Source organism: Mustela erminea, chromosome 18 (genome assembly GCF_009829155.1).
Source record: "Mustela erminea isolate mMusErm1 chromosome 18, mMusErm1.Pri, whole genome shotgun sequence".
Classification (NCBI taxonomy): Eukaryota; Metazoa; Chordata; class Mammalia; order Carnivora; family Mustelidae; genus Mustela; species Mustela erminea.
This window is the reverse complement of record NC_045631.1, coordinates 54,508,070-54,531,396: the sequence shown is the minus strand read 5'-3', so window position 1 is coordinate 54,531,396 and position 23,327 is coordinate 54,508,070. Positions and strand designations below refer to the sequence as shown.

General features: G+C 61.0%; 1 protein-coding gene and 1 long non-coding RNA gene across 3 annotated transcripts in view; one reads left to right on the top strand and one right to left on the bottom strand.

The window, feature by feature from the left end:
* The window catches only part of SDK2 (sidekick cell adhesion molecule 2), a 249,546-nt gene that overhangs the window by 200,938 nt on the left and 25,281 nt on the right, over nt 1–23,327 (top strand). The window contains exons 23-38 of one of the 2 annotated variants that reach the window (XM_032319520.1): nt 588–697; nt 795–945; nt 3,423–3,660; nt 4,427–4,542; nt 5,195–5,384; nt 6,657–6,755; nt 7,211–7,405; nt 8,375–8,576; nt 9,411–9,514; nt 10,151–10,221; nt 11,774–11,909; nt 13,338–13,394; nt 14,679–14,780; nt 14,927–15,042; nt 19,660–19,846; nt 22,112–22,249. In XM_032319520.1, coding sequence (XP_032175411.1) covers nt 588–697; nt 795–945; nt 3,423–3,660; nt 4,427–4,542; nt 5,195–5,384; nt 6,657–6,755; nt 7,211–7,405; nt 8,375–8,576; nt 9,411–9,514; nt 10,151–10,221; nt 11,774–11,909; nt 13,338–13,394; nt 14,679–14,780; nt 14,927–15,042; nt 19,660–19,846; nt 22,112–22,249 — 2,212 coding nt within the window. The remainder of the gene's footprint in view (nt 1–587; nt 698–794; nt 946–3,422; nt 3,661–4,426; nt 4,543–5,194; nt 5,385–6,656; nt 6,756–7,210; nt 7,406–8,374; nt 8,577–9,410; nt 9,515–10,150; nt 10,222–11,773; nt 11,910–13,337; nt 13,395–14,678; nt 14,781–14,926; nt 15,043–19,659; nt 19,847–22,111; nt 22,250–23,327) is intronic. The other variant, XM_032319521.1, reaches the window with a different exon arrangement.
* Nucleotides 1,175–4,002, bottom strand: LOC116576977. The gene is made up of 4 exons (XR_004280353.1): nt 3,791–4,002; nt 2,766–3,337; nt 2,425–2,543; nt 1,175–1,560 (listed from the first exon to the last, which is right to left on the bottom strand). It is a non-coding gene; the product is annotated as an uncharacterized LOC116576977 (long non-coding RNA).

Genomic DNA, 23,327 nt, shown 5'->3' with positions numbered 1-23,327 from the left:
ATATGCAGCTGTCAGATGGCCAGATACACCGAAAATGCCCACCGTTCCCAGGTCTGCCTCTGCTTCACTGAGCCCTGTGCACGCACATATGTACATGCACGCATGCGAGCACACACGTGCCCACACGTGAGCATGCGTGTGCACACACATTTACACACATGTGTGCACACACGCCCACACACCAGTCCCGTGGGTCAGGTACGGACTGGCGGCCTGCAGAAATACATCGCTGTGGCCCACACCCCGTAAGTGGCGAGTCTCCGCGATGGCTCCACCTGGGAGCTCATTAAATACCCAGATTCCCGGGTACCAACCCCAGGGATTTTGATGGGCTAGGTCTAGGGCAGGGCCCTGGGGTGGGTTTCTAGGAAGCATTCCAGCAGCTTGTGTTGCAAGGTGGCCTGGGCTCATGCTTGAAGTCATGCTTCAGGGCCTGGAAAGGTGGTGACCCCATTTGGGGCCCGCCGGGTGAGCCCTGGGATGGAACCAAGACCTTCCGTGGGCAGGACTTCACCTGCGAGAACCTGGGGCACAGAACATCTCAGCCCCACAAGCCGAGCAGCTCTAAGAGTGTCTCCCTTTTCCAGGTAGGTGTGGTCGGGGAGGGAGAGGAGTGGCTGCTGGTTCACCAGCTCACCAACGAGCCGGACGCCCGCTCCATGGAGGTGCCCGAGCTCAACCCCTTCACCTACTACAGGTAACAGGGCCAGATGCGGGGGCTGCCCAGACCCGGCCGGGCTTTGGCCCTGGGGTCCCGCCCTCATCACTTTGCTCGCTCCCTTCCCCCACCCCAGCTTCCGAATGCGCCAGGTGAACATCGTGGGCACCAGCCCCCCCAGCCAGCCTTCTAGAAAGATCCAGACCCTCCAGGCACCCCCTGACATGGCCCCCGCCAACGTGACCCTGCGCACTGCAAGTGAGACCAGCCTGTGGCTCCGCTGGATGGTGAGGCCCCCACGAGGGCAGTGGGGCTGCGATGGCTCCTTGGTCCTCGTCACTCTACCATGGTCATTGTCCCCGGGGGACCACATCAAAGAGGGGTGTCACCAGAATACCCACAGCTCCCTTTGCTTTTCTTTACACCCAGCACCTTTAAGGTGTCTCATACTCAGTCTCGGCCAAAAGAATAAAAGCCTTTTGTGAGAAGGAGCTAGAAGACACTGTTCAGTGAGCAAAGCGTTTTACGTATTTCTTCCATTTAATCCTCCCAGTCACCCTGCAAAGGGCACATCGAGACCCCAGTTTACAGCTAAGGAAACTGAGGGTCAGAGGAGTCAGGAACTCGCCCATGGCCACACAGCTCCCAAGTGGTGGGCCTGGGGTTCAGGTGGGAGTGGTCCCCTACACCAAGTCCGAGAGCGAGGGATCACGTCTGAGGTGGCGACACAGGTGCAGGAGACCACCCCCACGGGTCAGGATTGCTGGTTGAGGGCCGTTACCCCAAGCGACCCTGCCCACCCTGAGGGCTTCCTCCTGGCAGGCGCAGTGCTGAACGCTGTATTCGAAGTCCGGCCTGGAACCCTCTCCACCGGCTTGTCACAGCAGAGTGATCCTGAGCTCCTGCTTCACAGATGGGGAAACTGAGGCAGAGAGCGGTCAGATCTCTGGCCCGAGTCCCACCCACCCCCACCAACGTCCTCACCTACCCTCTACTTAATAGCAGGGCTCCGTTTCCCACCCTGGGGAGGTCTGGCCTCCCAGAATCCGCAGTCCTAACCCTTGAGCACACCTCCGCCCCATCTTCCCGGGATCAGGAGAGAACGTGTCCCCCCGACGCCGTCCCCCGCCGGACAGCGTTGTCCCGACTGCTGCCCCACGCAGCAGTCATCCAAGAGGTGTGAGGCGCACACAGGAACTCTGAGACAAGCAAATGTGTGGGACAGCACCCCACAACCTGGCTCCTGGCCTTACTGCGAGGAAAAGCCTGCCTGACCCCACTTCGCCGGCCGATCTGGCCACACACGATTTGGGTTTTGTGTCCTCATGAGCTCTCTTACCACTTGCCCAAAACACAATTTGCAAAACACCAGGCTGTGGGATTGACTGGAAATCCCTTAGGCCCTTTCACTCAGGTGGACGCCTGGTAGAAGGAGCTCGTGGCCCCATCAGCCCGCGACGAAGGGTAGTTCCTAATGCTGAGTGCCCTCCCGGGGGGGCTGGTGCCGGGCACAGCTCAGCGGCCTCACGGCCCCGGACGTGTGCAGCCTGCATTACTGAGAGCCTAGGCTCTGCCCCCACTCTGGGCCGGCTCCCGCCTTTTTCTGGCAGCTCACTTGAAGGTTTCCAAACACTAAAAGACTAGATAGAGACTGACTGATGCCCTGTGGCGGAGGGGGGTGCTGGGGGAGAAATAAAAAGGCAGTTGGTGCCCCGCGCAGGGCCCCAGGCACCTCCAGACCCACCTAATGGTGCACGGCCTGTTACCTTTCCCTGGCAGGTAAGGAAGCGTGCGCTCTAGGCCCATCGATTTCTGTCTTAATGGTCTCTGGTCGGCTTCACTAAGTGTCTGCAGGAGCAGCGGCTGGCCGGAGGCAGCGAGTGAGCTGGGAGTGAGGCAGAGGCCGAGGAACCGGAGGAAGTGGGTCAGAATGCGGGCATCCTGTGGGCCGTGGGCCCTTCAGAACCCCCAGGGTAGCAGTATGGCAGGGAGATGAAGGCCAAGGGCCTTCGGAGGGAGTCTGAAAGCAGAGTCCTCCGCTCACACCTGCTCCCGATCACAGGTTCCCCCCACCCCCTCGCCACATGCACACACCCCCACCGCCTACCAACACTGCCCAGGTTTATCCAAATGACCTTGAGCCAGCAACCACAGCCCCAGTGGCCGAGGAAGGGAATCTGTCCTCTTGGCTGAAACTTCCTAGAAGGGGAGGCCGAACGTGGAGCAGGAGAGACTGGGGCCTGCTGCTGGAAGGGCTGCCGCCGGTGCCGGGTGTTCCCTCCGTGCCCGAGATGCCGTGCCGCACACTTGCTTCTCCACATGCGCGCGTGCGCCGGGAACAGGCATGTTAGAAGCAATTAAGTGAGTGTGTGTTGGCAGCCTACGCGAGGGAGTTAAGTGGTAGAGACAGCCAAGGCCACGGGTGCTGTGCTCCTCAGCCTGTTGGACAGACAGGCTTTGTGGGTCTCCTCCCCAGTCTGACGGCTCTGGCCAGGTCCTCAGTTTGCCCTGGACACAGTGAAGTGTAGATGCCGCCTCACCTTGGAGCTTGGCACAGACAGGCAAGGAGACAGGAACCGCCAGATCACAGACTCACACAATATAACCCCTCCTCGGGGAGAGCAACTCACATGGGCACGCACAGCTTGGACGGTGGGTGTGGTAATCCTGTAGGGCTCCCTGGAAGAGGGTGCACAAGCCAGATAGTTCCCCACATGGGGCGGGCCTGGCCTCACAGCCGCTGTACCATCCCGCCTTCCCGCAGCCTCTCCCAGAGATGGAATACAACGGGAACCCCGAGTCGGTGGGCTACAAGATCAAATACAGCCGGGCAGACGGCCACGGCAAGACGCTGAGCCACGTGGTCCAGGACCGCGTGGAGCGTGAGTACACCATCGAAGACCTGGAGGAGTGGACAGAGTATCGCGTCCAGGTCCAGGCCTTCAACGCCATCGGGAGCGGGCCCTGGAGCCAGACGGTGATGGGCAGGACCCGGGAGTCAGGTACTGCGGCCCTTGCCCTGGGTCCCGCTAGCCTGTGGTAGGGATCACCCCACCTTTGTCTCTGCCCTCACGGCCTTCCAAGGGCACAAAGGCTGGAGCCGTTGTACAGAATAAGCCCAGGCTCACTTACCCATTCGTGTCCATCATCCCGGTGGAGCACCTGACCTTTCTGCCGGATCCCCCAGTATCTTCCCACTGTCCCAAAGTTGGGGGGCTGGGGGATTCCCACCCCTGCGGGTTAGCCAGAAGGTCTTTCCCTGCAAACTGCCCATGCTTTCTGGGCCCTCCCCTTTAACTCTGACACCCAGCAGTGGCTGAAAGAACTGGAGGTGGGGAGGTCGGCTCAGCTCTCAGAACATTCTAGAACCAGAACCAGCAGCTCATGGAACCCTGGCAAGGGTCACCCACAGAACATGAGCCCCCAGCCTTCAGGCAGCCCTCACGCACCCATATGTGGTTTGCCGCTCTGAGGCTTTTTCCTGTTACCTTTTAAAGGACGTCCCTCCCCATCCCAGCCCCTCCCCATCCCAGCCCCTCCCCCTCATCACTGCTGCGCAGACAGGAAGTGGGGGCTCATCCTCACAATGGTCCAGCAGAGGTTAATGGGGAGGCTTATCTGAAACCAGAAGCAGCATCTGTGATGTTCCAGAGTCACCAGGAATCACTGCAGGATAATTTGCTACTTGGGGACCAGGTGTCACACCTCCTTCCCCTGGAGGGCCCGCTGGGTCCTGAGCTCCCTCTGTCTGCTCTGTCTCTCCCTCAGTTCCGTCCTCTGGCCCCACTAACGTGTCTGCACTGGCCACCACCTCCAGCAGCATGCTCGTGCGCTGGAACGAGATCCCGGAGGCCGACCGCAATGGGCTCGTGCTGGGCTACAAGGTGAGTCCCGGCTCCAAGGTCACCTGCGTCGGCATTCAAGCTGCCCTTTCCCGTGACCCCTGGGGCCCGAGTCTCCACCTTCTGGAGTGGATGCGCAGGGGATCCCAGCATCTGTGTTCAGGTGGCACAGCAACCAAGGAATCTTCTGTCAGGACTGTGGGCCTCCAAGGAGCCCCAGGTCCTTCCTACCCATCCCCGCCGCCCCCAGGAGGCCCTGCTGGCTGCCCCAGCCTCGCTCAGCCTGTGGGCCTGGTTCCTACCATCTTCTAGAACCGCTGTCAAAGCTGCGCCCAGCCACAGGGTTCAGCCCTGGCCCACAGATTGGGAGACGTGGCTTGACGTCCCTGCTCTGCCAGTACTGGCTGTATGACCTCGGGCCAGTCACGCCTCCTCTCTGAGCCTGTTTTTCCCAGCTAAATGGTCTCTAAGGAACCTTGCAGCTCCGTGGCCCAGTACGTCTTTGTGTCCCATGCTCTCCCAGAGCCCAAGCTCCACCGTATCCCATGCCCTCCTGGGGCCAAGCCTCTCCTAGGAGCCCAGGGCCCACCAGCTCTGTTCCTGCCTGCCTCGCTTGGGGTGCGAGACTTGGGGAGGGAGCTGGCAGGCAAGACCCAGACTGCAGGCCCTCACCCCCTGCACTGCGCTCTGGCAGGTGATGTATAAGGAGAAGGACTCAGATTCCCAGCCCCGGTTCTGGCTGGTGGAAGGGAACTCCTCCCGCAGCGCCCAGCTCACGGGCTTGGGCAAGTACGTGCTCTACGAGGTCCAGGTGCTGGCCTTTACACGCATTGGGGACGGCAGCCCCAGCCACCCCCCCATCCTGGAGCGGACGCTGGATGATGGTGAGTTTGAATCCCTGTGCACGTGGGGAGGCTGGGCGCTCCCCTTCCTCCTGCCTGCCTGGCCCTGGCCCTGCCCCTCACACTTTGCCGCGAACAGAACCATGGCGTCAGGCTTCTCCTGTTGGGGGCAGGTCACCTAGCGCCACCAACCCACCAACACATTCCAGACTCTGCTTTCCTGAGGAAGAAATAGAAGGCAAGAACGGTTTGACTTTGGATTCAGTCTCTTGCACGTTCTCTGGGACAAGTGCACGGAATAGAGACTTGGCACCTGTTTTAGTTTGGGTTTGCTTGGGGCAGGTTCACTTGGAGCAAAGCTCTGTGCAAGGAAAAGGCTTGCTTTTTCCTGGGCACGAGCTTCCTGGTCTCATTTACAAAAAAGAGCGATGCCAGTAGGGCTGCAGGCATTCATCCCCGCGGCAGAACCTTCTGTCAAAGCCTGATCGACGGGTCCTTGGCTCCCTCCCCTCCCCCCACACACACACCCTGACCACCCCCTACAAACACTGCTGGGGTCCAGACAAAAGCGCAAAAGGAAGTGCAAACACCATATGTCCACATATCCTAAAGTTGTAAATCAAGCTAATGATCTGTTAAATTCAGTATGTTTGACTCTCCTGCCTTGACCTAGAAGGCCACGTTCAGGTTTAGAAATCTCAGACTTCGGGGGATTCTCTGGGATGAGGGTGCCCAGGAAGGATCGCCTGTGCCTTGTTCCTTTCCCCTCCTCTCCCCGGCACAGGGTACTTGGTCTCCATCCACCTGCCCCAAACAGCTGCCCCTCCCCCGGTCATCCATCGGTCCGGAGGTGCAAGTTGGGGGAACGGGCCCATGCAGACCCTCATAAAGGAGTGCTTCGGGCTCAGAGTGAGCCCCCCACCCACCCCACCCTATGGGTGGAAGGAAGTCAGACTGGCGCCTTCTGTATTAGAGACCAAGGGCAAGGCCCCCTTGCCCAGTCCTGAGGTCAACCCAGCATGTACATATATGTGCACAGACATGGACCCTGAGCCCCAGGAAGCTGGAGCCTGTACCCTTCTGCTTCCTGCCAAATAATGCCTCTTTTTGAGGGTAAAAAGCACCGATAGCATCTCTATGTCCCGTGTTGGATCGAGGTGTCAGGGACAGAGCAGCACTCCACAGAGGTCATCGAGCTGAGTGCGTCCTTCCCCCACGGCCCACCCACCTGCTCTGCTGGAGCTGGACCCAGGGGGCGGGGGGGAGGGGCTGAGCAGCAGCAGCTGCCACCTGCTTCTCCTTTGTCCCTTCCAGTCCCGGGACCACCCATGGGCATCCTCTTCCCAGAGGTGAGGACCACATCCGTGCGACTGATCTGGCAGCCCCCCGCTGCCCCCAACGGCATCATCCTTGGTAAGCCTCTCCCCTCTCCAGTGCCCTGACTCTGGGTAGAAGGAGGAGGCATAACGTGTAAAGGAGGCCAGAGGCAGACTAGGCCCAGGAAGTGTCCACCTCTTCTCAAGAAGAATTTCGAGTCCTATTTCCCCCACTAGAAATTTCGCTGGGAGGGCATGGTCAGGGTTGAGGTTCCTTAAGGATGATTCATTCATTAGCTGTGTTTTCCTAAATATTCCCCAAAGTCCCTGACTGGCCATCTGGTAAACCTAGGCTGCAATTCCAAGAGTGACCAGGTGAGGGCGCACTGGCCAACTCCGCAAAGCCAGTCCGACCCAAGGCACGGAGGGACACTGTCGGTCAGAAGCATCCTTTCTTATTCAAGGATCCTTCCCCCTTCCCCGGGGAAGGCTCACGGGGTTGAGGGACTTCGACCTGCCCCCCAGCACAGCCCATATCCTTCCTTCCCGCAGCCTACCAGGTCACCCACCGGCTCAACGCCACCACGGCCAACACGGCCACCGTGGAGGTGCTGGCACCCAGCGCCCGCCAGTACACGGCCACTGGCCTCAAGCCAGAGTCCGTCTACCTGTTCCGCATCACGGCCCAGACCCGCAAGGGCTGGGGAGAAGCCGCCGAGGCCTTGGTGGTGACCACCGAGAAGAGAGGTGACTGCTTCCTGGGGCTGGGGAGGCCTGGGGGGCAGCCAGCGCAGAGCGGGGAGGAGGGAGTCCCAGCCAAGCCAGGTGCGCCTGCCCTGTGCTCGCGGGGACCTGGGGATCAGCCAGTTACGAGCCACATTGCCCTGCCCTGGAATGGCAGGCGGGTTGCAGTCTCTGAGGTCGGGGTCAGCAAGCACTTGGTGGACTCCAGAAGCCGGGCTGGGAGGCCCCGTCCCGAGGATCCCGCTCTGCCTCAGCTGCTGGGTTTCTGAAGGGGGAGGGTTGGTGAGACCAGCTTCGGTCCCCTCACCCCTCCGCTCAAAGGCCAGAGGCCAGGCTCCCCTGAAGCGGGCTGAGACCCCAATCAATTCCTATGAATGTGGTTCGTTACACCGTGTTCCCAGGAAAAACCAGTAAGACAGCAATTGTCAACTGGGAATTGTCACAGATAAGAGGGAGCTACACCTGGCATCTGCAGGTGGGGGGGGCACCCAGAATGCTGCCAACACCCTACAGAGCGCAGGACGGCCCCGTAACACAGACCCGGCCTCCCCAAGTGCCCGAGTGCCGAGTCTGAGCCCCTGCAGCAGGGCCGGGTTGGGCAGGGCATCCGGCGGAGCCCCACCGAGGGAAGCGTGGGCTCCGTCTCACCCTGTCGGGGACTGCACAGGCCCCGTCTTGGCGCTGGGCAGGTGGGGCCAAAGGAGCTGGGTGTTTGGACCTCCTCCCTGCCAGCCCCAGCTTGGGCTGTCCTCAGGAGATCTGAATTCCCGGGCATCTGGGCCTCTAATGAGCTGAGGACAGGTCACGGACCAGGAGCCACGGAGCCACGGGTGCCGGCTGTCGGGACCGTGTGCACAGAAAGGGGCTAGGGCTGCGGGTATCAGGCGCCTCCTTCTCTTCCTTGAGAAAGCTCAGCCCCCACCCCCTTCCTGGCTGACCCCCCTGCTCCTGTCCCCCTCCACCACCTCACAGACCGGCCCCAGCCCCCCAGCAAGCCAGTGGTGCAACAGGAGGACGTGAAGGCGCGCAGCGTGCTGCTGTCCTGGGAGCCGGGAAGCGACGGGCTGTCCCCCGTGCGCTACTACACGGTCCAGACCCGCGAGCTGCCCGGCGGCCGGTGGGCGCTGCACTCGGCCTCCGTGAGCCACAACGCCTCCGCTTTCGTGGTGGACAGGTGAGGCCCCGGGCCGCCGGCAGCTCCCCTCCAACCCTCCCAGTGCAGATAGCACCAGAGGGGTTCCCAGGGTGCGGGGGAGCACTGGAGGGGGGCGTCGGGGGGTCTCCAGCATGCTCCTGGAGCCTGCCCCCCCCAGATGTTTTCCCCAGCCCGCACCTCCCAAAACCCCGCCTCTGGCTCTGTCCTAACCTCCCCCACCCCGCCGCCCCTGCTCTTGGGAGCCCTGCGAGGGCCGCCTCTTCATTACCTATTTCTGGAGCCTGGAAGCCCCTCAGGGAGGGCCTCGCCATCGCTCCGAATTCTGGCTTCGATTTAATTCCTAGTGGCTCCTATTTTTTTATATTCCGGCTGACGTGACCCAGAGTTTTGAGCAATTCTCTCCTCCTCAACCCCCCCCCACCCCCAGTAAATCAAAAAGGAAGACGTTGGCCCGGAGAGGAACAAGGCTTATAGAGATGAAGTGCTGGTGAACTCTCGAGAACCTTGACCCCTGCTAAGTTTACTAAATTCTAGAAAGGGATGGCATTTCCCGGGGGAGGAGTTTGCTCACAGGGAGGGCTGTCGGAGCTCTCCCAGCGGCTTGCCCCTGTGAGGTAGCAGACGTGGAGACAGGGCCACCTGGGGGCTGGAAGCGAGGCCACACAGGGGCTGGCATCAGGCCCCGGAGGCCCTGGGCCCTGTGTGCCCGACGGAACACTCCTAGCTTCTGAGCCTTGGCGTTCCCATCTGTGTAACAGATCAGCGCCCTCTGCCCCCACCTTTCCCCAAGCAGGGACAATGGGGTGAGGCATTAGGGGTACCTCTGTTCCTGGAAACTTCTCAACCCCACAGGCTCAAGCCGTTCACATCCTACAAGTTCCGCGTGAAGGCGACCAATGACATTGGGGACAGCGAGTTCAGCGAGGAGTCGGAGCCGCTGACCACTCTGCAGGCCGGTCAGTGACGCCCTCCACTCGGATCTCTTTCTCTTGGCCCACTGGCACTTTCGGGGCACTGGGCATGCTCTCAGGTCCAGCCTCTGGACTCCGCAGGTCACCCACAGGGGCCCCAAAGCAGCAAACCCTTGTCTCCACTTTTGGGATCAGAGGGGCAGGCGTTGGTCCACTGCAGCCCCCCTGACTGGAGACCCCTCTTCGGGGGGGCGGGGCCCCCAAAGGTGGGAGGGGCGGAGGGCCCGGTGGGCCCTGTGTCTGGCTCCCTGGGCAGAGTCCCAAGGAATTTGGGGCCAAGGGGGCCTTTGCCATGGTTCGGGCTCCCAGGCCAAGCCCAGCATCCTAATGTGTTCTGTCTCTGTTGTCCCCAAGCTCGTGACCAACCCAGAAAACCAGTGAAGGGGCGTTGGGGGGCCTTAGCAGTGGCCACGCAGAGACCTGTGGCTCCAGGGACAAAGAGGAGGGGTCTCTGGGCTCTTGGATGTAGACTGGGGTCAGGGCTCTGGGCTCTTGGATGTAGACTGGGGTCAGGGCTCTGGGCCTCCTCCCTCCACACTTGCAGAGGAATCTCCTCCCTGTGGCCTCCCAGGGGGCCCAGGCCCCAGCCCCCAGAGCTCACGCGTCTGTCTCTCTCCCCAGCGCCCGACGAAGCACCCACCATTGTGTCGGTGACGCCCCACACGACCACCTCCGTGCTGATCCGATGGCAGGTACGGCCCGGCAGTCAGCAGGCAGGCGGGGGCCCACAGCCCAGGAGGACTCAGGCACCCCCTGTGCGGGGACCAGCAAGGCTGGAGCATCACACACACACACACACACACACACACACACACACAGCACTGCCTCTCCGTTCTGCTCTCCAGATAATCCTCTCGGGCAGGCCCTGTTCCAGTCCCCTCCTGCAGACCAGGACCCAGTCCTCAGGGAAGTGACACAAATGGGCCGGGTCGCACAGCTAGTAAGTGGCAGGGTCAGGCTTCATGCCCTCAGAGCTGCTAGTCGTGGGACAGAGAAGTGCGTGGGGCTTTCAGGGCCCCCAAGTCCCCATGAATCCTGCCCACCGTCCGGGCGCAGAGAGAAGCCCCTTTCTCCACTCCTGCCCCCGTTGCCTGTTCTTTGGTGGGCACTGTTTTGTTTTTATGTATTAGAGAGAGAGCATGAGCAGGGGGAGCAGTGGGCAGAGGGAGAAGCAGGCTCCCCGCTGAGCAGGGAGCCCGATGTGGGGCCCGATCCCCAGACCCTGGGATCATGACCAGAGCCCAAGGGAAACACTTCACCAACTGAGCCCCCCACGCGTCCCTGGACAGGCACGTTGTCCTGCTGCAGTCTGAGGAGGTCCACCAGATGCATGAGACCAGGCTGCCGGTCTCCACCTGAGACCCTCCTGTCTGCTCTCAGGTCCAGCCTCTGGACTCCGCAGGTCACCCACAGGGGCCCCAAAGCAGCAAACCCTTGTCTCCACTTTTGGGATCAGAGGGGCAGGCGTTTGTCCACTGCAGTCCCCCTGACTGGAGACCCCTTGAGAAGAAACCAGAAGGGGCCCGCAGCCCCTCCCCAGCCCGAGGCCTCACGGCAACAGGACACTCCGTCCGGTGGAAATGACCTCGTGCGGCCAGAAGCCAGGACAAGGCAGGCGGAGCCCTGGGCGATCCTGGCGAAGGGGCAGGGAGATGCCAGCGGCAGCTAGGGAGACAGTGAAGGAGCTAATACAAGACTGAACCCCTTCAGTGGGATTTTAAAAAGCGGTCTCTTAAAAAGTCGCTTCCACCTTCTCCTAAATCCTGTTCTCCTACTGGGCCATGGATGGGAGCAGAGAGTGAAGGAGACGCTGATAAAAGGCAGGGCAAGGCCAGTGCCTCCAGCGATCGGGGGCGGCCTCGTAGGAACCCCAGGGGACACTGGCCAGGTGGGAGGTGGCAGGGTGGGTCACCAAGCCCAGGGAGGCTGGTGCTGTGTGCCCTTGGACAAACTCCTTACCCTCTCTGAGCCTCCCCTCCTGCTCCAGGAATGGGAATGGCACGGAGGGAGATTCCAGTTCTCCCTGCCTTGCAGGGACTATTGCAGAGATGAAACCACCTCGTTGGAAATGCTTCGTAAACTAAAAATGCTCAGCGTCCTTTTGATTTCTTTTCCCAGTGGCCACTCAGGCTCGGCCCTGTGATCACAGGAGGCAGCATGGGGAGGGAGAGAGGGGGGCAGAGCGGAAGCAGGTGAACCTCAGAGTTTCCTGCCCCTCCCCATTCTCCACTCCCTTCCCTGCAGCCCCCAGCGGAGGACAAGATCAACGGCATCCTCCTGGGCTTCCGGATCCGGTACCGGGAGCTGCTGTACGAGGGGCTGAGGGGCTTCACGCTGCGTGGCATCAACAACCCGGGGGCCAAGTGGGCCGAACTTACCTGTGAGTGGCATCCGCAGGGGTCAGGGGACAGCGGGGCGGGTACACTCCCCTCCCAGCCCAAAAGCTTTCAGCTTCCTGGAGCCACCCTGACCTGAAATCCACCCCCCTTTCCTGAGTGTGCTGCTTCCCACCACCCCCGTCCTGTTCAGCCACTGGGTGTTCACTGAGCACCTTCTGCGTGCCGTCGGACACTGGAGGCACAGCAGTGAACAGGAGAGATGTCTGTCCTCTGCCCTCTCGGAACTTACGGGCTCAAGGAGGAGGGGTGCTCCAGAAGTAAACTCACAATAAATGTCCCAAGACGGTTGGCATGACGGCCTTGGAGGCCTTTTCCAGGGGAGCCAGTGCCAGGGAAGGCCTCCCAGAAGATGGCCTTGGCGCTGACCCTGTTGGGTGATCCCAAGTCAACCCCCCTGAAGCTAAGGGGAAAGCCCAGCAAAGGGTCTGCCATCGAAAGGGCCAGGAGCTAACCCTGCCCATCCTGACGACCTGCTGGTAGTTCTGTCCCGCAATCCTTGGATCTGGCCTGTGAGTCCCAGGGGGAGTCACAGCCCCGGGAGTGACGTGCTTGCCCTTTGGGGCAGGAGAGCGATGGCCAGCCGTGGAGGACCAGAGGCAGGGGTGCGGTCGCCGAGAGAAGCAGGCGGCTGGGGCCAAGGCGGCGGCTCGGAACGGACTGGAGGGCCAGGGTGGCAGATACTGTGTGCCATGGCCACCGTGACCGGCTGGCAGAGGGGCGGGGAGTGGGCAGGAGAGAGGAGCCCGGGGACGGGGGTCCCTGAGCGGGCGGGAGACGGAGAGCGTGCGGGGTGCTCTCGCGTAATTCCCCTAAAGCGTCCGTGCCTTGGCGTCTAACGAGTATCGGCGGACCACGAAATGGATGGACGCGGGGCAGAGGAATGTTCCCAGAACTCCGTGTAGCTGATCCGACAGCTTGCACGATTTCTTTCCTGTTTTGGCAGACTGTGCCCGTGGTTGTGATTTCATAGGCCTGGGGATAATGCGGTCCTAGTTCCTGGTAGTAAAAGGGTTTCTGGTTCAGAGGAGAAAATGAACACCCCCCACGGTGTGGGGATGGTTCTGTCAAAGTCCCGCCTCCAACGAGGGAGCGACTGGGGACCGGGGCTCCCCCCAGGGCCAGTGGGAATGAGCCGTCCCCCCAGAGCCGTCCTCAGGGTGCCGGGCACCGGGGGGCTCGCAGTGCCCTGTGTCGTCCCCCGCCCCTGCCGTCGTGCACATGGTCTCTCGCTCTTGCCCGGGGCCCCCCACTGACCATCAGGCCCCTGGACACCCCTTCTGTCTGCTTGTGTGCTCCCAGCCCCCCCCACCCGCCTGCCCCTCTCCTCGGGGTCTCTGCGGAGCGGGGTGTGTGTACTAACCTCCTCTGTCTGCTGTCTCCCCTGGCCCCCTCGGCCTCCCGCCCCGTAGCCATGTACGCTGTGCGGAACCTGAGCCGGCCCAGCCTCACGCAGTACGAGCTGGACAGTAAGTGTCCCTGCATGGCGGCTCCCAGGTGGGGCTCAGGCCTTCCACGGGGATGGGGAGCGTGGGGCTTCTGAGGACACCCGAGCCCAGGCTGAGGGCTGCGCCCTCCTCAGGCCCCTTGAAGAATGGGGTCGCCCTAAGTGCACGTGACTTTCTGGAAACGTGCAGAAATGTAGAGCATGACCAGGGACGCCTGCGTCCGTCAGGTGCAGAACGGGGGAGGGAGCGGCTCCGGTCTTGTGCCCCATGGGGGGACTGCGGCGGGGGATGGCCCGAGGTCCGTGGGAGGAGCTTTGGGTCTGCTGCTGGGAAGGGCGGGCGTCCACGGCACGGCCGCCCACCTCTCCCGTCGAAGGCACTTTTCTGCACGGCTCTGTGTTCCACGCCGATTCCCACCTCCGGAGTGAGCGGAACCCCCACTGTCCCCCAGGGACCTGGGGATGTTCCCAGGGGGGTGTCTGGTCCAAGTCTCACTCTCCTTCTAAAGTCCGTGGTTGTCCCTGAGGCCCAGAGCTTGGGCAGAGGGACCCTGTTCTCTGTACGATGCAGAGTGTGACACCATGGTGTCCTTCCCCTTCCTTCATCAGCCAAGTGGCCCGCACGGGCAGTGTGGCCGGCTCAATTAGGGTGACTCCCCCACCCACATTCCAGCAGAGGGGCAGAACTCCCCCCGAGGAAGGGGAGAAGGGCAGGGTGCCCAGGGAGAGGGGTAGGAGAACCTTCTAGCCTCCCCCCAGCCAAGCAGGGATGGTATTGCCATCCGAGGTTTCAGGGCCCATTTTCCTGCAACTGTCTTGTCTCCCAGCTTCCGTCCAGGCATCCCCACCCAAGACCCCCAAACTTGGCAAACACTTAGCGTCTCTTAGCCCAGAATGCACGTCCAATCAGCCCCTTCCCTGAGGGGAGAGCTGCCCGATGGGGCCGGGGCAGCTGGGAGCTTCAGGCGTCTGCCATGGTGGGGACAGGGTGACCTGTGACCCGTGTGCCCAGGAGAACAGCACTGGTTCTCACGAGCTGTCCCTGCGCAAATATTAGTAGCATCTCTTTGAGTCTCAGACGTGCTAGTGGGCTCACCCTCGGCTGGGAAGCCACCCACAGGCGTCCCGTGTCCCCATTCCTGGGGGGCCGGACCACCTCCCAGCCACCCAAGTCCCTACGTCGTCTTTCCTGAACCTTCTGGCAGGAGCTAGAGTCACAGATGCGTCCTCTCAGACTCCGTCCTCCGTGCTGGCTCTGTCCCCTGCAGGGCAGTGACCTCTCTGTGCTTCTGCCCCCCTCCCCCAGATCTGAACCAACACCGGCGGTATGAGATTCGGATGAGCGTGTACAATGCCGTGGGGGAGGGGCCCTCGAGCCCCCCCCAGGAAGTCTTCGTCGGGGAAGCCGGTGAGCCCGCCTGCCTGCCCAGCCCCAGCCTCTCCCACCCCACAAGTCCAACTAGAGGACATAGGGGATTCAGGGGCCCCAACCCACCTCCTCGTCCTCTCTAAAGCCCACGGTGCCCCTCACTCACGACCTCTCACGCCTTCCAGTGCCCACTGCGGCGCCCCGTAACGTGGCTGTCCACGGTACCACGGCCACACAGCTGGATGTGACGTGGGAGCCGCCACCGCTGGAGAGCCAGAATGGAGACATCCAAGGCTACAAGGTACGGGGCGCTCCAGCAGAGCAAGGGTCTGGGGGTGGAGGCGGGGGGCCCAAGCTGCCTGATGGGGCCGGGGCAGCTGGGAGCGTCAGGCGTCTGCCATGGTGGGGACGGGGTGACCTGTGACCCATGGGCCCAGGACAGGCCCGGAAAGGGTGACCTGTGACCCGTGTCACAAGGTGGGACAAAGGGCCAGCTTGGGAGTGGGGGTGAGCCCTGGGTGGTAGGAGGGAGAGGTGGGCAGGTCCGCACTGGGTCCCTTGGCTGTGGACACCCAGTCCCCGCGGACACTGTGCACTGACGCAGCACCACACCTGGCCTCTCCGGCAGCCCAGCCCGGCGCAGCTCAGAGGCAAGAAGCCTCTGGGTCTTGCTTCAGGCAACACCCCTGACCTCACTCCCCCAACTCCCAATGCCAGCAAAAGACCCCCCCCAGGTGGTCCTTGGGCCGACCCTAATTACAAATATTGATTTGACCAGGTGGCAGAGGCGCCCTCGCTGAGGATGTAGAAATCTCTGATTCAAATTATTTCCAGATGTTAGAGGATGTCACGGGTCCTAACAGACTTCATTTCATCTGCAGCACTCTCCGAGCCCTTTAGAACTCCTTCACTGTCTGGAATGCCTGTGTAGTCAGCAGAGTATAAACATTTGTACCCATTGTACAGATGAGGAAACCGAGACCCAGTTGAGGGGGTGCGGCAGGAGCACAAAAGAAGCAGGTCGCCAAGAGTCAGACGCCAGGTCTGCCAGCCCTGACCTTGTGCAGGGCAGAGGGGGGCACGGCACGCCACCACCCAGCAGAGGAGGCGGTGGGCCTCCTTGGTCGGAGCCGTTGGTGTGTCCGAGGCATGCGTCCTGGGCCAGGGCCCAGCGCCACTCTGATTCCTGCTGGGGGGTTGTTCCAGGGGGAACAGGAGGGGGAGTGTGAAATACACCCCACCCCCCACGAGGCCTCATGGTTTGCTGGCTCAGCCCCCTCATTGCACAGGCAGAAACCGAGTTCCCGCAAAGGCCAGGGGCGTGCCCGGGTCACCTAGCTTGTACTGTAGGGGCCCAGTTGAAGACAGAAACCCACATAGGAGTCTCTTTTTCCACCTAGGAGGTGGGAGGGAGGAGGGAGGCATCTCACCTAGGACGGGTGATACACTGCCCAGGAGTGCTGGGGGGGAAGGCTTAGTCCCAGACCCCCAGCACAGGCCTCCCTTGGGAAGGACGAGGAGGAGCCGGGGCAGAGCCTGCCGCCGTTTGTAGCAGTGGACGGTGGAGGTGCGGAAGTCTCCAGCGAACATGTAGCCCCAGGAAACATGCGGACGCATGGACCGCGTCTATGCCGCGGCAGGTGTCTGTGTGCTTGGAAAATATGGAGACAGTTGGCATTCTTAGCTGGGGGCCTGGGATGGCCGCATCCCAGATGTGCATTAACCTCCACGGTAATTAGCATGGACGTGAATGATGGGCGGACGTCGCCAGCCAGTGAGCTTGGTTTGGGTCCGACCGAGCTGTGACGTGTGCCCAGGCGGTCACCCCACACAGCTACCATCTTTCAGAGACGGGTGTGTATTGAGCTGTTATTTTGTTCCCAGCGGTGTTTCTCAGTCTGGGAGGAAAGCAGTGAACAGAGAGGCAAACATGAGCTTAAATTTTAAGGGAAGAAGACCAACAACATGCAAAACAAGCTCCTCCAGAGGGTGGCAAAAGTGGTTGGCGGAGGGCGTAGAGCAAATGAGCCGGGGGAGGTTTGGAACTTTAAATAGGGTTGTTAGGAAAGGATTTAATGGGAACTGGACACTTGGGCAAAAATGAAGAACAGGGTGAGAATCACATGTTCTTCTGGGAGAAGAACATTCCAGAAAGAGGAAAAGAAGAGCAAAGATCCTGGGGTCAGTGGGTACTTGGCATTTACAAAGCTCAACTAAGAGCCCAGTGCGTCCCAGTGTGTGTGTGTGTGGAGGGCAGCATGATAGGAGATGGGTCAGGTAGTGACCTGGGCTACATCACCCAGGACCCTCAAAGGTTTTGGCTGTCACTCAAAATGAGAGGACAGCCGTGGAAGGTTTGGGGCAAAGGAGGGCCACAGGTGATTGGGTTTTGAAATGGGGAAAGCACAAAACCACAAAGAGGGGGCTGAGTCATCTAGGTGAGGCATGGTAGTGGCTGATGCCAGCCAATAGCGCAGTGAGAGGTATTTGTTCTCCGGCTCGTTGGAATGATGGAGCTGGTAGAATTTGCTGAGTTGAACTGGAGAGCGAGAGAGGATTTACAAGCAATTTGATGACGGAGCTTCCAGGCACAGAGCCGGAAGAGACAAGGGGGCAGAAGGAGGAAGCTGGCGGGGGAGAGCTGGAGTCGGCTCGAGACGTGGGTCGGACCCCCAAGGGGAGACGTCACATGGAGCCGGTTTCCGTGTCTGGAGCTCAAGAGCGAGAGTCTAAGCTGGACATGTGAATTGTGGAGTCTGCAGCATGTAGGTGAAAACCCAGAGATTAGACCCAAATAGGAAACCCAAGAAGAATGAAAATTGAGACCTAGGACCAAAAAAAGGGACTGACGTCTCAAAACCTACATAAAGAACGTACTTCCCGGAGTAGGGAGGACTATGTTATACTGAATACTGCTGAGAGCTCAAGCAAAATGAAATCTAGGAAGCAACTATAGCCCAAGGACTCAATCTGGCCCTCCACTTGTTTGTGTAAATAAAGTTTTATTGGAACACAGCCACACTGACTTGTTTACAAATTGCCCGTGGCTGCTTTTGAATTACCACAGAGATACGTGGCTGCAAAACCTGAGATCTTTATTACCTGGCCCTTTCCAGAAAGCCTGCGGAGCCCAGGATTATTGCATTAGCCAGGTCAAGTTCATTGGTTACTCTGATGGGGGGGCAGCTTGGAGGGATTCAAGAGAGGAGGAGAGGAGGCAGCGAGGACACATACCCCTTTTAAGGAGTGTTGCTTTAAAGGGAAAATGAAACAGGAATTAGAAACCGTCAACAGAGGGGGTTTTAAGACTGAAGAAATGCCGGCTCGCGTCTGTGCGGATAATGATCCAGGAAGAGGGGAAATGTGGTGATTCTAGGAAGAGCAGAAGCTGGGGGGAATGAGGTCCTGAAGGAGGTGAGGGGCTGGGATTTCGTGCAGGAAGGCGAGGTCGTCTCACAGAGGAGCCTGCCGTGCAGCCGGGGCACAGAGGGAGGCAGGCAGAGGGTGTGGACGCAGGGGCTACTGAAGGTATGAGCAGCGCCCCGGGAGTGTGGAGAAAATCTCATCTGATTGCTTCTGGGTTAAGGAGCCTCACCAGGGGAGGGGAGGGGCAGGGAGGAGCAGTGGATGAGATCCAGATGTAGGAGATGCGCCCAAGGCTGGTGGACCAGGGTGGTGTAGCACGGTGAAGACCGAAAGCGTGAATTCCCTGCGGCGGCTGTGGCTGTGGTCCGGATTCAACCAAGGCTCAAAGCTGGCCTCTTGGATCTGATGGAGCCCTAAGCGCAGGGGAGTGAAATGGTAGACACAAGGCGGGGATGACTTTCTACATTCATTGTCTGCATCTGCACTCAGCAAGTCCCATCTGTGTGCTGAGAACACCCAGATCTCAGGTGTTGACCTTGGCCTTGACCCTGCACCCCTAATTCAGCGGGAACTTTGTCCACTATATTGAGTGCCCGTCACTGGGAACGGTACACGAACAACCACATCAACTCTCTCTCTCATACCTACTCGCATCGGAAGAATCTGTTTTTAAAGGTGGGCGGGGCTAGATGAAAGCAAGGATTTCTGGGTGACAAGATGTCCGGAGTGCCAGGTGGGGACCTTGGCATTAGGCTTCCTCCAGGCAAATTGAGAAATTGAGGTCCGTAGCTTGCAGCAATCTTCTCGGCCAGCAGGTGGCGCCAAATACTCGCTGATCGTCCCCGGGGCGGGAGGCTTGCGGCTTTCCCGCGCGGCTCTCGGTTCAGAGTTCTTGACGCTAGTGAGGAGTCCTGAGCTTCGGGGACAACACTGTGGCTCAGGGATCACCTGGCGAAGTCCCCGTGCTCGTGAATGGGGCGCTGGGGGCTCAGCCCCAGGCCGGCCTGCAGGCCTGCAGGTGAATTCACCAGCGGGGTCCTTGTCAACCAGCAGGTGCTTTGTAGCCGGTGAAGGGGGAAGAGGGGTGGGCCTGACTTTCCGCATCCCTAACCGGCTCCCAGCTGATGGTGGTGCCGAGAGGCTGGTCCTCGCATTCTCCTCTCCGTTGGGCCAGAGTCTACCCACCCGGCACTTCCCTCCCCGGCTCAGGGTCCTGAAGAGTGGAGCTGACTTCTTCCTCCTGTAACCGTGTCCCCTATCCCGAGGGCTGATGGTCCTGTGCGGTGCTAAACCCTCCCGTCTCCGGGCCGTACAGATGCGTGGGGTCTCCTGGGACTTAGTGTGGCAGAGACTGAAGTATTCGCTGTGAAAAGAAGGTTCTGGAAGGCTTTCCAAAACCGCTCTTAAATACTTCTGTACTGTTCCCTGAGGGACGCACGCAGGGCATGTGGATGGTACCATCAAGGGCGTCTCTGCGACCCTTGGGCTGGCAGGGGGGCAGGAGGAAAGCTGAGTGTGTCCACCTCACTCCCACAATTGGCTGTGCCCACAGATTTATTTCTGGGAAGCCCAGCGGCGCAACCTCACAGAGCGGGTGAAGACGCTCTTCCTGGCTGAGAACGGCGTGAAGCTGAAGAACCTGACCAGCTACACCACCTACATGGTCAGCGTGGCTGCCTTCAATGCCGCGGGGGACGGGCCTCGGAGTCCCCCCACCCGGGGCCAGACGCAGCAAGCAGGTGGGGGAGGGGGGCAGCGGGGGGAGGGGGGCACCGGGCACCTGTGCTCCTGGGGTGGGGGGGGGGGGGCGTGGTAGAAGCAGACGCCTTATCGGCTGAGACATCTGGGCTGGACCCCCAGGCCCAGGAGATGGCCTCCAGAGCTGGAGAGCACACACAGCCCCAAAAGAGGGGGCCTCCGTGAGAGTGCTCAGAAGACAGGCTGTCCCCAGAGAGCCTTAGAGAGAGCCCCCAGATGTCCCCAGTCCTCCCCACATCTTGTAGCCCGCCAACCCCATTTCTGGCCGGGCCTTGTTCTGACGCAGCTTTCTGGGTCACGGGGTCACGGCCCCGGCTTTGTTCCTTCAACAAATATTTACTGAGCATCTTCTAGAAACCCGCCCTGTGCTAGATGCTGGGAGCACAGCAGCCCAGGTCCCCCACCCTAGGGAGTGCGACAGATGGGAACCACCTGTCTAGATGACCCTGCCTCAGTGCCGTGAGTTTGACCAGTAGAAGGACGCGGGCAGGGGTGAGCATGTGGCCGTGGACAGGTCTGTCTGCTGTGGCCTCTGACGGCTGACAGCTGAGACCTGAGGGGAAAGAGCCCAGCGTGGGAAGCCTGGAGGAGGGGTTCCGGGCAGAGGGAGCAGCAGGTGCAAAGGCGTCGAGACCCGGAGGGGATTAAAGGAGCTTTAATGGGTGACCTGAGGGGAAATGGCCCAAGAGGGTCCGGGAGCCCTGGAAGGAGGCGTGGGAGGGATTCTCAGTGCGCTGGGGGATCGCTGGTGGGTTTAAGCAGTTGGCCAACAGGATCCGGTGTATGTTTTTAAAATTCGCTCTGCCGACTGTGCGGAAGACAAACTGACGGACGGGAGAGGAGGGGGCGGGGAGGTCAGTTAGGAGGCTGGATGGTGAGGGTCAGAACCCTAGAGCCCACACGACCAGTGCTGCGTCTGTGTATCGTGTCCAAAGACCTTCTCGGGCAGATACGCCGCCAGCTCCTTCCAGAAGCCCTGGGATGGGTAGGGCAGGTATTACCCATTTCAGTGAGCAGGGGAGGCCTGGGTAGGGATGCTTCGTGCCCAGGAGCCCCCGGCCCGCCCGTGGGGAAGCAGAGGCCGGAGGCCAGGACGGGTGAGCTGGTCCGCGGCGGTCTTCACGGCACGGCAGCCCCTTCCCCTGACATGGGGCTCCCTCCTTGTGGATTAAATACGAGCCTTTTGTCCTGCACCCCCTCGAGCATCCTTCCCAGCCTGCTGCTTCCCATCCTGTTAATTTGCTTAGAGGGCCGGACTGTGGGGTCAATTCTTAAGCATTGTCCTCTTTGGGGCCAAGCCACGACTCCAGGGAAACCCTTTTCCTCCCCTGGCTCCCGAGGGTCTGGCCTCTCTGTCTGCCTGCTCATCCAGACCGCGCTCCGTCAGTGTCCCAGGCCGGATGCGAGCCCCCGGGAGCCTGGACGCTTCCGGCAGCAGGACAGAGTGTTCTGACCCATGTCCCTCTTGCTTTGGGGAGGCAGGAAAGGCCCCCTGAGCTCGCCTCCTTCCTTCAAAGACTGCGGGCTGAGGCTGCGTCCCGGAGCTGGAGCGGAAGCGGGGTCCAGATTAGCCTCGGCTCGGTGGGGGGGGGGGGGGGCCAGTCAGCTCGCCCGAAGCCAGCTCCGTGCTTCCTTCCCTTCCTCTCCGTCCTCCCCACCAGAGTCCCCCACCCCCACCCGCACGGCCCCCAGGCTTTCAGGGTCGTTCCCGGCTTCTCCGGCCAAGAAAGCATCTCTTCCACATGGTTTGACCGTCCCTATTTCGGGCTGCTTCTGAGAGCACGGTCTCTCCGTGACGAGCCCTGGGGCCCCAGGGACCGGAGAAGGGCCACGCCGTGGCTGTTCTGGTATCTTCTTATTCACCAGCCGCCTCATACTCTGAGACCCCGGCGGGCGCTGCTTTTCCCACCAGGGAGGGTGAAAGACGGAGCCCTACAGAGCCAGGACCTCGCCTGATCCCACAGCGGCCCTGGAGATTTAGGACCACTTGGGGGGAAGAAAAAGAGGACTCGAATTTTAGGGGAAAAGACAGTTCTCTTCCCTCCCCGTTCGTGGACTCTGGGATTGGAAATAGAGTGCTAGCAGCATCAGTGGGGGAGGGGAGGGGCACAGATGACTTCGGAGGACCCCCTGCCCTCTCTCTTCCTGGGGCCCAGACCCAAGAGCTCCTGCCGGTTTGCGGAAGCCACGCAGGGCTTTGAACGTCCGTGGGAGAACAAGACGAACCCTCTCCTGTCCCCCTGCAGCTCCCAGTGCTCCCAGCTCGGTCAAGTTCAGTGAGCTGACCACAACCTCGGTGAACGTGTCCTGGGAGACCCCGCAGTTCCCCAACGGTGTCCTGGAGGGTTACCGGCTGGTGTATGAGCCCTGCACCCCAGTGGACGGTGAGTGGGGCCCTCCCAGCCCGACTCCCAAGGCCCTTCTCTTGTCGGGGTCGCTGCACAGCCTTGGATGGGGTGAGCGTCTCCCCTGCTCGTAGAGGGAGACGCGGGGGCAGACGAGACGAGCATCTCCCCAGCAGCAAGCAGGGGCGCAAAACCGAGCAGCACCCCGGTTCTCCCGAGTCCGGCCAGAGCGAGGAGGGGAGGAAGGGAGCCTACGGAGGCTGTGGCGTCCCACAGCGGCCGGGCTGCCGTCCCGCCTGGGAAGATCGGGGGGCCCCTGATGGCCCCTCCCATGCCTGTCCCCCAGAATTTAGGGGGTCGACCTTATTCCATCCGGGTCTTTGCCTCTCGTGGGGTCAGGAACTCGTTTGAGAACCTGTTAAGAGCCTTGGAGCCTCTCCCCGGAAAGTACAAGTCTGGGGGTGTCCCTGCCCCCCTTTCCCCGTGAACCTCCGTTCAAGAACCCCGATGTGCAAGCTGCCTTCCTCTCACCTGGAGCCCTGGTCGTCTGGCTGTCCCTAGAGCCCCACCGTGACCCCTGCCCCACCCCTTCCTCCAGGCCTTGGTGGGGACCCTTCCCTGCTGCCAGGCTCCCGGGCCAGGCCATGCTAACCCTGACCTTGGATGTCAGACCCTTGCCAGCTCTCTACCCCCACGCCGATGTAAGTGAACCCAGAAAGCACAGACATCTACTTAGAGGGGCTCCTGGCTGGCCGGTCTGGTTCCAGAACCCAGAGAGGACTGGGTGGGGTGGCTGGCTCACAGGTGGTGACCTGATGGCCTGAGGTCCCCTGCTCACTCTCACCTTTCCCTGACTACAGAGCCTGGCCAGAAGGAGAGCCGGAGCCCTTGGAGAGCCAAGGGGGCCGCAGTCCTGAGCCGGCCAAGGAAACAATGGCCCTCAGTCTTCCTCGTCACCTGCCTGCCAGCAGCTAGTTCATTCGGCAGAGCAGCACTGTGTTCTGGGACACTGGCGGGGGTGGGGAGGGCAGCCCAGGAGACATGGTCAGGTGCAGGTCCCAGGAGAGGGGCCGTCTCCCCCTCCAAGGGGAAGGAGAGGGCGGAGGTCACGGGGACA